Source organism: Saimiri boliviensis, chromosome 20, assembly GCF_048565385.1.
Source record: "Saimiri boliviensis isolate mSaiBol1 chromosome 20, mSaiBol1.pri, whole genome shotgun sequence".
NCBI lineage: Eukaryota > Metazoa > Chordata > Mammalia > Primates > Cebidae > Saimiri > Saimiri boliviensis.
Genome location: NC_133468.1, coordinates 7,623,351 through 7,640,043, shown reverse-complemented (window position 1 = coordinate 7,640,043; position 16,693 = coordinate 7,623,351). Strand labels below are relative to the sequence as shown.

At 54.7% G+C, this 16,693-nt stretch overlaps 1 protein-coding gene across 4 annotated transcripts; it reads right to left on the bottom strand.

Annotated features, from left to right (window-relative positions):
* Positions 1-1,238: 1,238 nt before the first annotated feature.
* SNCB (synuclein beta) lies at positions 1,239-11,541 on the bottom strand. Of its 4 annotated transcripts, XM_003936114.4 has the most exons (6): positions 11,139-11,524; positions 10,387-10,516; positions 7,430-7,471; positions 7,112-7,230; positions 2,222-2,311; positions 1,239-1,862 (listed from the first exon to the last, which is right to left on the bottom strand). In XM_003936114.4, exons 2-6 carry the CDS (start codon positions 10,505-10,507, stop codon positions 1,830-1,832), a joined length of 405 nt encoding a protein of 134 aa, XP_003936163.1. In that variant the 5' UTR covers positions 10,508-10,516; positions 11,139-11,524; the 3' UTR covers positions 1,239-1,829. The 4 variants fall into 4 exon arrangements, with proteins under 4 accessions (XP_003936163.1, XP_010344927.1, XP_010344926.1 ...); XM_010346625.3 differs by lacking the exon at positions 1,239-1,862 and having other exon boundaries at positions 1,888-2,311; positions 7,442-7,471; positions 11,139-11,541; XM_010346624.3 differs by lacking the exons at positions 1,239-1,862; positions 11,139-11,524 and adding an exon at positions 10,773-11,101 and having other exon boundaries at positions 1,891-2,311.
* Positions 11,542-16,693: the final 5,152 nt, after the last annotated feature.

The window sequence follows — 16,693 nt, the reverse complement described above, 5'->3', positions numbered from 1 at the left end:
GACCTGAGCAGAACGGTCTCCCGCAGCGTTCAAGGCCTTCCCAGCTTGCCACGACTTCTTGCCCACAACAACTCAGGGAAGGAGGAGGTGCTCACACTCGGGGGCTAATTGAATAGTGCAACCTTCTTCCAGCTCGGGGCTGGAGGGCGAGGTAGGCTTGCGGCACGGAATCGAGATCGCACCGGAGGTTTAGAAAACGGCAGGGTCTTGCGCAGGCGAAGGTGGGGGCCTCTGCGGCACAGCCACGCCAGGATCCCGCCCGGTGGGGGCGGGGCTTCTGCAGGACGGGGCGGGGCCTCCGTGCCAGCGCCGAGAGAGGACCTCTGCGGCCAGAGGGCAGGGGCGGGGCCTCGCGCAGGGAGTTCCCGTGCCTATAAAGGCAGCGCATGGGGGGCGGTGCCTCTGCGCGAAGCGCGCATTATATCCGCCCCCATCTTTCTCGCTCTGAAGCGGTGTTGGGGGCCCCCTAGTGCTGATCCTGATCCGTTCAAGGCTCCCAGGCGGCACCCCAACTGCCGGCCTCACCCACCTCAAACTTGCGGCCTCAAACTTTCCAGCGCCTTCGTGGGGGTGGGAGGGTGGAGCACCGCAGGCCAGGGTTCTGCTGGCTCGTGGGGCAGTTGCCCATTTCCCCTCTCCTTAGGTTTTTCTGCGTTGGGCAGGTGTGGGCGGGGCTTTGTGCGTGTCCACGTTCTGGAGTGGGAGAGGTCTTTTAGAGAGGTCTTTTAGGGCGCGCTGGTGTGCACGTGTTGGCCAGCGTGCGGGCATGCGTGTCTGCACCCTCGCGCAGCCAGAGCGTGCACATTCGGGTTCGCGCACATGGACCCACGGACAGGCACGCGGGTCTGCACGTGCATGGGCATCGGCGCCCCTGCGCTGGGTGTGCGGCCAGATGTGATCCCTTCCGCCCCAGTGATGCAGCGGTGTGGAGCTTCCCTCGATCCTGCACTCTCAGCTGGCACTTTAGGGACCAGCAGGCGGCGCCCGAGGCCACCTTCCCACTTCCCAGCCAACTGCGCGTCCCAGCCCTGGGGACACCCTCCCCGCCCCTGCCGTGGAGGGGGGCGGAGTGTAGAGTAGGTGATGGAGATGCGAAGCCAGAGGTGGCCTGTCTTGTACCTGGGCTGTGTGTGCCAGACCCCAAAGAGCGCAGAGGGGCAGGCTGGGACCTGGAAGACCTGCCGTCACGTGCCGTCCCCACCCGGCGCCCAGCCCAGCCGTGCCTGTTCGGCGCCAGCTACAGAGAGATTAACTTTATTCATGGACTTGCGGGGGGCGGCCGGGCCCGCCCGCCCGGGACACGCTCACACGGGGGGAATGGGGACTCTCCATGCCACAATCACAACACAAGACGCCCGCGTTCGGACCGGGCCGGCTGAGGTACATGGCACAGCCTGGCTCCGGGTTTTGGTTAAAAAAAAAAAAAAGGTTCTCGGGGTTAATGGGAGTGGCGGTTGCTCTGGGACTGCCCGGGAGCCCCTCGGAGAGCCACTGTCGGGAGTCGGGGAGGAGCCGTCGCTTCGGATCTTCGTTTAAAAACACATAGAACATGCTACATCCGCGCAGACGCTGGACGGGAGGAGGCAACACTGGAGGGGCGAGGCTCCCTGCCGCGGCCGCAGCCCCGGCCCTGTCCACGCCCCAGGGTTAGACGCGGGCGGATAGGACAGACAGATGGACAGACACTAACACAGGCTCCGAGGGGGTTACCTCAGAGCGGAAGGAAGATCTTGTGATTGGGAGAAAGGGTCAAAGGACAGCCCTGGCTCTGGGGGGCGGGGCAGGGACAGGGACAGAATTGTGCTGCTGGTGGGGGCCGTCCTGGGCCCCTACGCCTCTGGCTCATATTCCTGATATTCCTCCTGCATCACAGGGATGGGGGTGGAGTAGAGAAGAGCAAAAGGAGGAGGAATTGGATACCAAGTGGCCAAGCCCTGGCCTGAGAACCCTCTCCCTCAAGCAGGAACAGTGTATTCCCCTTTTCCTGGACAGGGGAGGAGCCCGGAAGTTGGGGACAACAGAGAATTCCTGGGCAGGGGTGCCTGGGGCCCAGCGCTAGATCCCATCTGCCCTCTCCTCCCTCCTGGGGCCTGGATTCTAGAAGAGGGGAGTCAGGCTCCCTGGCCCAACCATCTCAAGCCAGGGATGTCCCATGCCAGCTAGAGATGGCAGCAATCTTCCTGGGTGACCAAAGTCCTGCCCAGCCCTGCTGCCCCCTCACCTGGGATGGGTCCTCATAACTCTCCCCTTCTGGCTCCATCAGGGGCTCAATCAGCGGCTCTTCAGCAGCTTCCTGGGCCACTTCCTCTGGCTGCAGGCAGAGAAGGGCCGGGCTGGTGAGGGCAGCCAGGATGTCCCCTAAATGCCCACACTAGTAAGCTTCGGGCTGGTTGGAGGAGTGGAAAAGGCTAGGGTGGGTTGGCAGAGCAAGGACAATTTCTAATTTGGTTTATTATTTGGAGTGCCTTGGAAGTGGGATGGAGGTGAAGGGTGAAATCCCTTCAAATCATACTTGAAGTGGCAGTATGGAGGGGGAGCTGATTCTCTACACTGCTACCCACCTCCACACACCTGACAGCCTCTGCACTTCCACCATCTGGATACTCGGTCACCGGCTTATGCCTCATCCTCTGTGTCAGGCTTTGTGCTGGGCACTGGGACCCCAGAGATAACCCTGGGGGCTCCCGTGGGCTGAAGGGATCTGGAGGCTCAGGGACAGGGCTGGGCAGGGGCTCTGAGCCATTCCCCTGCCACCTTCCACTCATCCCTCCCCTGGGCCCTGTGTGGCCTGGTTTCTTCAGCTGTTGCTATTTTAAGATAAGCTGGAAGCCACAGCTCGTGGTGTTGCTTGGATGTGTGAGCTAAGACTCTCCCCTCCCTGCTGCGTCTGCTGCCCAGACAGGCGCAGACCAGCGGGCATGCATGTGGGCGGGCTGCCAGACACATGGCCAGCCACCTGCAGGCAAGCACATGTATGTGCACAAACACGAGACTGAGCTGGCTGCACACACAAGCACACAAAGTAGCCTGGGATTCTTGCACAGCCTGGGCAGCGCCTCATGTGGGCTGGCACACGCCTGGGATCCCAGAGCACTGGGGCTGGGAAGGACTGCCCTGACAATGTCTGCCCCCTGGGTACACCCGAGTGCAGACAAAGGCAGCGTCAGCTCCTTCACATTACGTGTCTAGGTGGGCTTTGTGGGCACATGAGTTTGCAGCTCCTGACCTGGCTCATCTGCCCCTTTGCACGGATGGGTATGCCAAGGCCCAGGAGGTGGGGAAATGTTAGTTTGCCCCAAGTCACCCAGCTATGACCAGAACCCAGGGATGGAATGTAGTGTTAACAATGCCAGCTTGTGAAGGAAGAATACTAGTGTTTAGCTTCTTAAAATAAAATTTAAAAATTAAAATAAATAATAAAAAGAAAAAAAAATGCCAGCTTGATAGCCAGGCACGGTGGAGGTTGCAGTGAGCCGAGATTAAGCCACTGCACTCAAGTCACTGTGAGCCGAGATTAAGCCACTGAAGTCAATGAGTTAATCTAGGTAACAGAGCGAGACTCCATCTAAAAAAAAAAAAAAAAAAGCCAGCTCAAGCACATTGTTTGGAAACAACCCAGATGTCCAACATCTGTAGAATGGATGTGTGCCTCGTGAGCTAATGACACAATGGAATACTACACAACAAGAACGAACAACGACAATGCAATACAAGAGCAAGGCTGACTCTCACAAGCTTCCTGATGAATGGAAGAAGCCAGATACAGAAGAGCATGGTCTTCATAACATTTTTTTTTTTTTTTGAGACGGAGTCCCACTCTGTGGCCCAGGCTGGAGTGCACTGGGGCGATTTCTACTCACTGCAACCTCCGCCTCCCAGGTTCAAGCGATTCTCCTGCCTCAGCCTCCTGAGTAGCTGGGACTATAGGCACATGTCGCTGCGTCCAGCTAATTTTTGTATTTTTAGTGGAGATGGGGTTTTGCCATGTTGGCCAGGCTGGTCTCAAACTCCTGACCTCAGGTGATCTGCCCCCCTCAGCCTTCCAAAGTGCTGGGATTACAGGCATGAGCCACTGCACCCGGCCTCATGATAACATTTAAAAAACACCCAACTAATTTTGTGCTGATAGAAGCCAGGAAGCGAGGCCAGGCATAGTGGCTCATGCCTATAACCCCCCACCGCCCCAGCATTTTGGAAGGCTGAGGCGGGCAGATCACTTGAGGTCAGGAGGTTGAGACCAACCTGGCCAACATGGTTAAACCCCATCTCTACTAAAAATATACAAATTAGCCAAATATGGTAGTGCATGCCTATAGTCTCAGCTTCTTGGGAGGCTGAGGCAGGAGAATCAGTTGGAGGTGGAGGCACAGTGAGCTGAGATTGTGCCACTGCACTCCAGCCTGGGCAACAGAGTGAGACTCTGTGTCAAAAAAAAAAAAAAAAAAAAAAAGTCAGGAACAGTTCCCTTTGGAGGAGGACAGGCAGGGCCAGGACTGAAGGGAGAGGGGAAAGGCTCCCGGGGTGCAGATGTGAGGGAGGCACTGGCTCTCCTGGCCATGCAAATGAGACTCCACGAGTGAGTGCTCCAGATACCTCTTGTGTCTCCCCCTAGTCCTCGCCCTGCGGATGAGAACTGGAAGGGGTCACAGGCGGGGTCCTGAGGGGGATACTGTTCTGTTTGGAGCTGGCTGCTGGTCATGGGGAGTTCCCCTTGTGAACATTTCATGGAGCTGCCAGTTTTCTGCATGTACGTTGTAATTCAATAAAAAAGTGCACTTAAAAAAATCCCATAGCCTGTAATCCCAGATACCTGGAGGGCTGAGGCAGGAAGATTGCTTGAGCCCAGGAGTTCAAGACCAGCCTGGGTAACATAGCAGGACCCCAGCTCAGAAAACAACCAACCAACCCCAGCCTGGCCACCTGCTAGCATCAGGCAAGTCATTTTGCTTCTAATCTCAGCAGGCTTGCATGGGAAATGAGGCTGGTGAGGATTCCATCATGATGGATGGAAAGTAAGCTCGAAGCAAGGAGTCTCAGAAATGTGGACCCTGGGCCTGCATGAGTCCCCCATGCCACCAGTGGCCCAAGGGGCTATTGTTTGGATTATAACTCTATGATCTTGGACTCCCTGGAGAGGGTAGCCTTGAGGTGTCAACAAACACCGGTAGGAGAAAGGTGACCAGAGAGAAATGATTCTGTGCAAATGCCCATCACAAACAGCCTCAGGGCTGACAGAGAGGCTGAACTGGCCTCTCTTCTGCACCCCAGCTCCTAGCAGTAGGACTGGCCCTGGGCCAGCACCAAGCAACTCCAGTGACGTGGCCTGAGCTTATCCTCCTGACCAGCTTATAAAGGAGGCAGGTAGGAACTGGGGTCTGGGGCAAGTGACTTCACCTCTCTGAACCTCGGTCTCTTCATCTGTAAAATGAGCTGGTTATGGTGCACAAATGAAGTGTGATATTGTGACGTCAATGAGTTAGTTCACGTGAAACATCTAGGACAATGCCTGCTCATGAAAGAGATCAGTGAATAGGAGTGATTACTGGTAACATGAATATGAGAAATGGGAAATCATACAGATGGTAAAATGCAGGGACAGGGCTTGAACTAGAACTTCTGAGTCAAGATTCAGACTTCCAACAGTGGAAGGAACCAACTGTGCGAAATGCCAGGAGCGGAGGGCAGCGTGGGGTCTCCCACAGCCTGGTGACTGTACATGTGCGGAACATACACTGACCACACAAACCAAATGCTGCAGAAAGAGCCCCCACTGCACGGAGGCAGGGTCTGCGCATGCCCGTGGACAGACACAGAGCACCCACAGCTAATGCCTGCACACACACGCCACAAAGGTCCACTTCCAGGCACAACTGACAGGATTCCCTGCAGGCAGACACAGGCTGCTTGCGTGATCATGTGGCCACAGTCTCTTGCAGGGCACTCACTGTATGCAAACCCGGCTCTTTTTGGCTGTGATTCTCAAAGTATGTTCCCTGGAACTGCAGCATCAACATCACCTGGGGACTTGTTAGAAATGCAAATCCTCCAGCCCCACCTCAGACCTACTGAATTGAAAATTCTAAGGATGGGGTCAACAAACTATATTTTAACCTGGCCTCTTGGTGATTCTGATACATGCTCAAGCTTTGAGAATCTTTAGTCTATATTATCTCCAATCTGCGTAGATTCCTATTGTGTTCACTTGCATTTTACAAGCAAACCATCAGGTTCAGAGACACGGTCGGACCTGCCCAGGGTCATGCAGCCAGGAAGTAGTGGAGTTAGGATTCAAACCCAGCTGAGGTTGGGGGTGGGTGGGTTCAGAGCTCACAACTCTTAACCCCCTCTTATCGAGGGTCTTAACAGGGAGCTCTGTCTCCATGCCCACACGAGTGGCCCCCAGCGCTCCTCTAGGGAATCAAGCTCACAGATCCCGCCCACCCCAGCATAGCTCCGGCCTGCTCCAGCCTGCCGCAGGGCCTTTGTACTTGCTGTTCCTAAGGCCCGAAATTCGCTTCCCACACACCTCAAGGCTGCCTCTCTCATCCCTTGGGTGTCAGTTCAAATGGTCCTTCCTCAGAAGCTTTCCCAGCTAAAAGAGCCCTCTCACCCCTTGCCTGTCTGTCCCATCACCCTCTCTGTCTTTTCTCCATAGCACTGTCCCCTCGGAAAGCGCCCTGCCTTCTGGCTGGTGTTTTACTGTTGGTCTTCTCCCACTACAATGTCTGCTGCAGGAACGTAGAACCTATTCACTTCGGCAGCCTCTCCAACAATTCCTCTCTGGCATAGGTATTTGTTGAATGAAAAGAAATGAATGAACAATCATTGACACATGCAGACACGGCCAGAAGTCATCTGGGTCACACTGGCAAGCAGAATACGCTCAGCCAGCCACGTCTGGGTCCCCGTCACCAGGAGCATTACACCCATGCACGCCTTCATTCAGATGCATTCTGAGCTCAGTCTAGCACGGCCCTGCAGGATGGGCAAGGTGGCTTGTGCCCTAGGCTGGGAGCAGGATTGTGGGGGCGGGGATGGTGACAGGGTTATGTGTGTGCCTGGTGTGTGTGTGCATATGCATGTGCACGTGTGGGTAGGGAGGATCGCTTACCTTCAGATCAGTAGGGAATTCCTCCCTCTTCACCAGGCCTGTGGCTGCTGCGATGTTCCCTGCCCCAGAGAACACAGCTCCTCCCAGATGTGAGGCCTGCTCCTTGGTTTTTTCAGCCACTGGAGCAGGGAAGGGGTTGAGGAAGGCGTTTGGGAGCCAGGGGGAAGGAGCCATAGATGTCCCGCCTTGTAGTATCCCGGGGCCTACCCTCCCCATGGAGTATCCCCACAGAAGTCTCCCCCGCCCCTCCCCTCTGGTTCCTGGCCAGATCACTGGCCTAAGGGAGAGAAGGGGCCAGTGCCAGGGCTGGGCTGGTACCTGAAGCCACACCTTGTACCACACCTTCTCGGGTCTTGCTTCCTGCAGGGAGAAAAAAGCAGCACATTTAGGGGCTCTGTGCTGAGGGAACAGAAACTCCAGCACAGCGTGGTGATTACAGCGTGGGCATCCCGGCCCCGTCACTGCCTCCTTGGGTCCGTACAGCCTACGACCTGCACCCCCGTGCTAACCCCCCCTTCTCCCTGCACACCTCTGTCTGCAGGAGTTGCAGTTCTCTCCCACCTCATGTGAGACCACACCCCTATAGGGGACGTTGGCTGAGGGCCAGTGGCTTATAAAGCCCTCTGCCTGCCCCGTTATCCTGCACTTCTCCCCAGTCCTGGGAGGCAGCTGCTGTTACTGTCCCTGTTTCACAGATGGAAGCTCCATGTGGGTTCTGCCATTAGGAAGTGGCTGAACTGACATTCAAGTTCAGGTCTTTCTGACCCTAAAACTTCAGCTACCAACCACTCTAAGAACACGTAGCCCAGGACGGAAGGCAGGTGGGGGGTTCGAGTAGGGGCAGAGCTGGGAGACAAAGCTATGTATTTTGAAAGGTTCCTCTCGTGCCCCACGCACCACTGCTCACAGCCCACTGCCCCACTCCATTTCTTCTAAAGATTCTCTTCTCCTAAGAGGGTGCAAACTCCTTCTTCTGGCCAAAGTAGGGGATGTCAGGCTCAGGGCGGGTCTAAAGGTGATGTTCGGGTTGTGACTGGCACCCATGGCATTAGCTGGGCCTTCCCAGGAGGGTAGCAACTTGGTCACATCAAAATGGCTGGGGGCCGCTGGGAAGGCCAGAGGGCCTGATCTGGGCTACAGAAGGAAAGCCGGAAAGGGGGCAGGGAGTATCCCCTCTGACAATTTGGCAACACAGACAACAGTGACAGAGCCAGAACTGGGTGTCTGGGCAGGCTGAGCCTTGCAGGGGGCTCGGGGGAGAGGCTGGTGTGGGAAGACAGGATATTCTCAGGGCGAATGCCAACCCGCAGCCAGAGACAGGAGGGGCAGGCTGCATGCTCCCTTTCACTCCTCCCACAAAACATTAGTTTGCACCTATTCCGCCCCAAGCCCTGGGCCAATCGCTCACTGTCTGAAGTGGGTAGAGAAAAACAGATTCAGTTCCTGGACCTCAAGTAGAGGGGAGAGGACTTCCAGCCTCCGGGGACTATGTGAAGAGGGAAGGGACACTAGCGTGGCCTTGAGAAATGAGGAGCAGATGGATATCAGAAAGGAGATTGCGAGGGGATCCCAGGCCCAGGGACCCACACAGACAAGGGGGAGCAATGTGCTTTCAGGGCAGTCCGTGTGCCAGGAGCCATGGGTATGGTGAGAAACGTAGACTGAGGCAGGATTATGAAGGGCACTGAATGCCAGGGTACAGGGAACCAAGGCTTTAACCTGTAGGAACTGGGGGACCATCCGGGGCTCCCAAGCAGAGGGAGGAGCAGGAAATGCCAGTCTAAGGGGAAGAGCAGCATGGCTTGGAGGGGCAGAGTCTATTAGCAGAGAGACAGTGTCACGGAGCCGGGGGCCAGCAGCAATGAAAGACATTGGGAAGGAAGCAGGAGGGAGGCCAGGCCTGGGGTCACGCAGACATGCACTTAAGCCTTCTCCCGGTCTCCATTGCCACTGCCCTGGCCCCAGCTGCCCTTATCTGGTGGCTTTACCACCTCCCATCAGGCCTCGCTGCACTTGTTCTGTCCCCAGAGGGCCAAGCAACCTTTCTAAACTAATCACATCACGGCAGTCCTTTGCTTACTCTCTCACGGCCGTCATAACAACGTTTTGCCCTGGCCTGCAAAGGGCTCTCATGAACTGGCTCCTGCCCATCTCTCTGACCTCACCTCCTACTGCTGCTTCCTGCCCTGCCTCCAGCTCACCCCAGGGCCTTTGCACCTGCCTTTTCTGCAGGCCTGCCCCCCCTCTTATTATTCAGGGATGAGGCATTCTCCTCGGGGAGCCACTGGATGTCAACTGGAAATACTGAAATGCTCTGTATCACCATCAGGAGAGCAGGAACCATGGTCTCCTGTTCCCCCTGAAACCCGAGCATCCACACAATGCCTGGCACATAGTAAGTAGGGACTAAATATTTTTCAAATGGCCAAAATCCAACCAAATATGCCGCGACCCTGGGCAAGTTATACAACCTTCTCAAGCCTGCATAGGGAGTCATTACACCTGCTCTGCACAAGCAAACCCTGAGTCACCACAGGGGCTCAGTAAATGTTAGTTTCACGCCTTTCCTCCTTTTATGCAAATGACCCTGCAGACTCAGTTTCCTTTCCACTAGGGGTGAGAAATTTTATCCACCTGGCCTTTCTCCTGATACCATCTGGCGGCTGCAAGGAGACTGGATGGGGAGGGTAGGTGGCAATGGTAAAACCACAGGCGTCGTGATGCAGGCGGACCTGGAACTCAACTCAACTGGGTCTTAGAGGTGCTGGAGGGAGGGGCCACGAGGGAGGGGTGGGGCTTCGGAATATGTAAAGCTTGGTTCAAACCCCAGCTTCAGCTTTCACCAGCTGCGTGACCTTGGGCAAGATATTTAGACCTCTGGGAAGCCCAGTTTCCCTTATCTGTAGAATGGGCTGGAGCATTAAATGAGGAAATGGAGGTTATGACATTTTACCAGTACTTGGCATAGAACAAGTGTTCAACACCAGGTAACTATTAATGATAGTGATAAGGATAAGAAAAAGGAGCTCTCTGCTTTCATCATCCTTGGCTTTTCAGCTGGAGCGCCCCCTCATCAGCCTGCCCCGTGTCCCTATTTCCGGACACAGACCCAGGCTTCTATAGGCTACGTCCCCCGTGACCCCTGCTGACCCCTCCCCGCTGCTGACTCATATATTCTCTTGCCCAGAACCCCTCTCCCCGGGCAACCAGCCCCAGCTCCACACTCTCGGAGGACCCCCAGCCCTGCAGCCCCAGAAGCCCCGCCCCTCGCCCACCGACGTAGAGGACGCCCTCCTTGGTCTTCTCCGCCGCCTCGGTGACCCCCTGCTTGGTTTTCTCCGCGGCTGCCACAACGCCCTCCTTGGCCATGGACAGGCCCTTCATGAACACGTCCATCCTGGCGGCCTGGGGAGGGCGATACACGGGCACCGGTGCGCTGGCCCCGCACCCTCACCCCAGCCCCTCCCGAGGGACGCGGGTGCCCCCCTCCGCTCCTCCCGAGACCAAGGCGCCCTTCTGGACCCTGAGCCCCCTCCCGCTTTCCCCCCGCCCACCCGCCCCACTCCCCAGTGCGAGGCCTCAGGGCCGCTGAGAGTCCTAGCGTCCTTGAAACCCGGGGACGCGGGAGGGGCCACTGCCTCGGTTATCCGGGCCCTGCAACCTGCAGTCCCGTGGAACCGGAGTGCTGGGTTCGGCACGAAGACCCAGGTCCCGCCTGTTCACGCACGGCAGAGTCACACGGTCATGCACACAAACATACACCACGGATACGCTCACGTGCACACACAGGACACGCAGCCGATCCAACGCGCTCGAACACTCCGACCCACACGGGCGCTGACACACGTCCCCACGGCCGCCCGGGCAGGGCAGACACCAGAGCACACTCACATACTCCGGGGTGCACACTGAAGCGCACCCTCGGGCCCCCCTCCATTTTCTATCCCCTTCCCCAGCGTCCTCCTGCCACCCCAGTCCCCTCTCCATCCTCATCCCGTTCCCCAGCCCCGGCGCGCGGCCGCCTCACCTGGATGCAGGGCAGGGGCTGGGGATGGAGCGGCGGCTTCGGCGAGCGGACGCGGGGGCTCCGCTAGGCCGGGCAGGGGTGGACTTGGGGCTGGGTGGGGGATAGGGCCGGGGTCAGGCGCTCGGGTCTCGGGCCTTGAGCAGGGACGCAGCAGTGCCCGGGTCTCGGGTGCGTGCCAGCCACGGCTCGTTCCTTGCGCCCAGCGAGCTCGCGCGCTCCGGTTCCTCCGGCTCCAGCGCTGCCGCAGCTCTGAGCTCAGCGCCCCCTCTGGCGGCCGCACCTCCCCCTCGGCCTGACTGACAGGGGGCGGGGAGGGTGACAGCGCGCGTAGCGGAAGAGCCTCCCGGGACGGGCCCGGGACGCGCCCCTGGGGTCCCCGGCCGTGAGACTCGCGTAGTCTGTTGGGAGGTGGGGGAGGGGGACAATGCGGCGTGCGAAGAGTGGGGAAGAAATCACGCGCCTGGCTTTGGAGTTTCACTGGGCTCGAATCTCAGCAGTGCTTTTTATTAACCGTGGCACCTTGGGCTACTCGGCTCTCCTTCCTGAATGACAGTCTCCTCTTCTGTAAAAGAGGGATGGTTAATTCAACGAATGTTCACTGAGCGCTTAGACAGGTGGTGCGGGTTCAAGGCTGGAGGCAGTAGAGAAGGAAACCAGGGCTCCTGGTCTCGGGGAGCTTACCACGGGGGCGTTTGTACGTGTGTGTTCATGTGCTCAGTGGGGAAAGACAAGACAGAAAAACGAATCAACGTCGAAAGCAACAAGGTCATTTCAGCTTGTGAGTTATGAAGGTAACGGTGATGTAACGCGGGGACTACGGGAGGGGTGCTTGAGACTGAGTGGTCAGGGAAGGCCTCTACCAGCAGGTGAACTGGAGCAGAGATTCCAGAGAGTCACCGTGGCGCCACCAGGGGTGAGGACAAGATCCGTACAGAGTGCAAGCGTAAAGGCCCCCGAGGCAGGACTATGCCGGCAAAAGACAGCGCGACTGGAGAGCCAGGATGGAGGGAGCTGGAGAACAAAACCACTTTTTTGTGTGCTTATGATGGGGACTGTCCCAGGCACACAGTAGGCCCTCAGTGCTTTGATAGAATTACGCCCAAGAAGCTGCAGTATCCCAGAGGAAAGGAACTCTGACAGCTTAGGGGAGTCAGGAAAGGCCATAAAAAGGAGGTGACATTCTGAACTGTGACCTGGCAGGAAGGGGAAAATTTCATCGAGCAGGCTAGGGAGAAAGAGAATTTTAGGCTGTGGAAACAGCATGGGCAAAGGCACTGTGGCCAGAAATGCAGGGTGCGTAAGTGATGGATAATTAGGTGAGGGGGCCACCAGCAGCCAGACTCCAAAAACAACAAAAAAAAAACCCAACCAACCAAACAAACAGAAAACGTTCACAGGCCGCTGGTGGAACTGCAAATTGGCGCAGACATTTTGGACGGCAATTTGGCAGTGTTTACCAAAAGCATAAAAGCATGTGCCTTCGGAGCCAGCAGCTCCCCTTCCAGGAATTGATCCCGTGTGACTCTAGTCATACATTCACACAAAAACATTTGTGCAAGGATGTTGTTCACTGCAGCATGTTTTTTTTGTAGTGAAAACTGAAAATTATCTAAATGATCATCCGTACAGGACTGGCTAGCTAACTGAGGCACGTCCATCCAAGTGCAACGCCATGCTGGGGTTCGGAAAGATGAGCTAGACCCATGTGTGCTGACACGGGTGTGTGTCGAGATGTGGTGTTAAGTGGGAGAGGCAAAGTGCCAAACTGCAATGTGTGGAATGAGCCAATTTTGATACAAAGGAAATTATATTTGATGTATAGGTATATAAAATTTTCTATGTCAAATACATATACATACTAACATATACATACTTATCACATACTATATAATTATACACAGACACCTTATATACAAACATATACATATTCTGGCCAGATATACAATTCTTTTTTTTTTTTTTTTTTTGAGATGGAGTCTCCCTCTGTTGCCCAGGCTGAAGTGCAGTGGTGCAATCTTGGCTCACTGCAACCTCCAACTCCCGGGTTCGAGCAATTCTCCCGCCTCAGCCTCCTGAGTAGCTGGGATTCAGGCACCCACCACCACACCTGGCTAATACTTGTATTTTTGGTAGAGACAGAGTTTCACCATGTTGGCCAGGCTCATCTTGAACTCCTGACCTCAAGTGATCCACCCACCTAAGCCTCTCAAAGTGCTGAGATTACAGGCATGAGCCACCTCACCTGGGCACACATCTGTAAGAATTTCTGAAAAAAATTGTTAACAGGGTTGCACCTAGGAAATGAGGCTGAGAGGGTTCAGGGAAAGAAGTTTTACATTTCATTGCCTTCCTTCCTGGTGCTGATTGATTATTTTCCCTTGGATAATATTTACTTGAATTATTCTTTTTTATTTTATTTTATTTTTTTTAGTCGAAGTCTCGTTGTGTTACCCAGGCTGGAGTGCAATGGTGCGACCTCAGCTCACTGCAACCTCTGCCTCCCAGGTTCAAGCAATTCTCCTGCCTCAGCCTCCTGAGTAGCTGGGATTACAGGTGCCTGCCACCATGCCCAGATAATTTTTGTATTTTTAGTAGAGACAGGGTTTCACCAATGTTGGCCAGGCTGGTCTCGAACTCCTGACCTAGTGATCCACCTGCCTCGCCCTCCCAAAGTGCTGGGATTACAGGCATGAGCCACTGCACCCAGCCTTAATTGTATTATTTTAAGAACTAGCACAGAGAGTACCTGTAATTATTTTTGGTCTCTCAGCATTAGAATTGCCCCCTTCCCTTGTGCAGGGGGGTCCCCCGCCTTCTGAAGCCGAGCCCACCTTCCCTTCTGAGAGATGACTATGCCAAGTAATTGCTCTGTCAGTCTTCCTTGCAGCCAGGACATGTGACTGACAGGTGCAGCCCCAGACTTGGGACCTGAAGCTAGTGCCAGGAAGCAGCAGGGAAGGAGTGGGGTGTGTTCTGGTGTGGAGAAGTGGTGATGGCAGCTCCTGCCAAGGACCATTGGCAGCAGTGACACTCACCGTGAGAGTGTCCAACACCAACAGGACAAGCTGCACTGTCCGTGCCCAGCCATGGGTCTGCCTGGTGGTGGGATTTCGGGTATCATTTCAGGCTGTGTTGTTGCCAACGTGGATTTTCTAACTCTCCTGGAGATTATTTGAGCTTTCCAGTATATATATGTATTTTTATTTATTTATTTATTTTTTTTGAGACAAGGTTTCATTGTGTCACCCAGGCTGGAGTGCAGTGGCACACTCAGTCATAGCTTACTGCAGCCTCGAACTCCTGGTCTCAAGAGATTCTCCCATCTCAGCCCCCTCAGTAGGTGAGACTACAGGTGCATGCCACCATGCCTGGCTAATTTAAAAAATATTTGTTATTTGTTTATGATTCACTTATTTATGTTTTGTAGAGATGGGATCTTGCTATGTGGCCCAGGCTGGTCTCGAACTCCTGGCCTCAAGTGATCCTCCCACCTCAACCTCCCAAAGTGCTGGGATTATGGGTATGAGCCACGGCACCTGGCCCGTGAGCTGCCCAGTATTTAATAAACGCCTTACCTGCTTAAATCAGCCAGAAGTGATTTCTGTGGCTTGGGATTAAGAACTCCTGAATGCCAGAGTCCGAGATAAAGGAAGATGAAGGAGGATGGAGGATCCGGGGGAGGAGGAAGGGAGAAAGAAGATGAAGCATGCCTGAACTTTATATCACGGGAAATGGGAAGTCACTGAAGGATTTTCAGCACAAGAGATCTAATGAGATTTGCATTTTATGGGGCCAAACAGAGGTGGGTTGGATAAGGCTGGCTGTAGAAAGGAGGCTGGGGTACACTCCAAAAGAGGGACAAGGAAGCTTGAACTACAGACGCCCCAGTGAGGCTGGAGCCGGGCTGGAAGGAGAGATGTGAATATCACTTGGGGGTAACTCATTAGGTGTTATGGGAGAAGGAAAAGGGCAAGCTGAGGAAGATTCCCAGGTTTCTGGCTTGGACAATGGGGTGAGTGACGCGGCTGCAAAATGAAATGGGCATTGAGCGGGTGGAGCAGCTCGCTGGTGGGATGATGATGAGCTTGTTTGGGGGAATGACAGACAAGCTGGAGGAGGTGTCCAGCTGACAGTAGACGTCTGAGCCCAGAGCTCAGGAAAGCACTCCAGTATGGCTTCAGGTGCAGATTTGAGTCATGGTGTACTCAGAACTCTTTTTTTTTTTTTTTAAACGGAGTCTTATTCTGTCTCCCAGGCTGGAGTGCCATGGTATGATCTCGGCTCACTGCAACATCTGCCTCCCAGGTTCAAGAGATTCTCCTGCCTCAGCCTTCCAAGTAGCTGGGATTACAGTTACCCACCACTGCACCTGGCTAATTTTTGTATTTTTAGTAGAGATGGGGTTTCACCATGTTGTCCAGGCTGGCGACTCAGGTGATCCCAAAGTGCTGGGATTACAGGCATGAGCCATCGCATCCAGCCAGAATTCTTTAACAAATTGCTCTCCAAGGTTGGGGTGGGAGAGGGGTAGGCGGGAAGGAACACCTAGAGTTGTAGTTTGCCAAAGTCCGTGGGGTAAAATACTCCCACCACATTGATTCCAAGCTGTCAGTGTGATGTCATCGAACAAATAATTGGTTCAGTTATCTTGAATTTTCATGATACAGATAGCATAGATAAAAATAACCTTAAGAGCACAGATAATAGTAAAAGAGGAAGTTATGAATTTTGAGTATTATCTATGTTTTTAACATAATTTAACTATAACTTTATATAATTTAATTTTTAATAATGTAATGGCTTTAACAACTGGCTCACACAATTCCTGAAGTTTTTTTTTTGTTTGTTTGTTTTGCTTTTGGTTTTTGTTTATTGTTTGTTTTTGAGATGGAGTCTTGCTCTGCTGCCCTGGCTGGAGTGCAGTGGCATGAACTCAGCTCACCGCAACCTCCACCTCCCGAGTTCAAACAATTCTCCTGCCTCAGCCTCCCAAGTAGCTGAGACCACAAGCACGTGCCACCACGCCCAGCGAATTTTTGTATTTTTAGTAGAGATGGGGTTTCACCATGTTGGCCAGGCTGGTCTCGAACTCCTGACTTCAGGTGACCCGCCCACCTCAGCCCCCCAAAGTGCTGGGATTTCAGGCTTGAGCCACCCACCACACCCAGCCCAATTCCTGAAGTTTTAACAATGGTTCTCCTGAGCCAAGTGACATCAGTGCCCCACTGGCTTTGGAGTCATTAGCACAGAGGTGGTGGCTGGAGCCGTAGCGTTGAGCGTGATCGCCCAGGCGTGCACGGAGAGGGAAAAGGAGACAGTGCCCAGAGCAGACTCCTGAGGTGCTGCAACCTTCAGGGGTGTCCAGAGGCAGAGGAACCTGGAGAAAGACTGAGAAGACCCTCGCAGTGAGCAAGGAGAAGCTGAAGAGACTGCACAGAGACCTTGAGGATAGAGGTTGGCTAAATGCTGGAGGGAGGCCGGCAGTAGAGAGTCCGTGATGGATGGGCAGCAAGTGGGCGGTTGGGGAGCTGAATAGCAGTGAGCCTAAAGAGGGA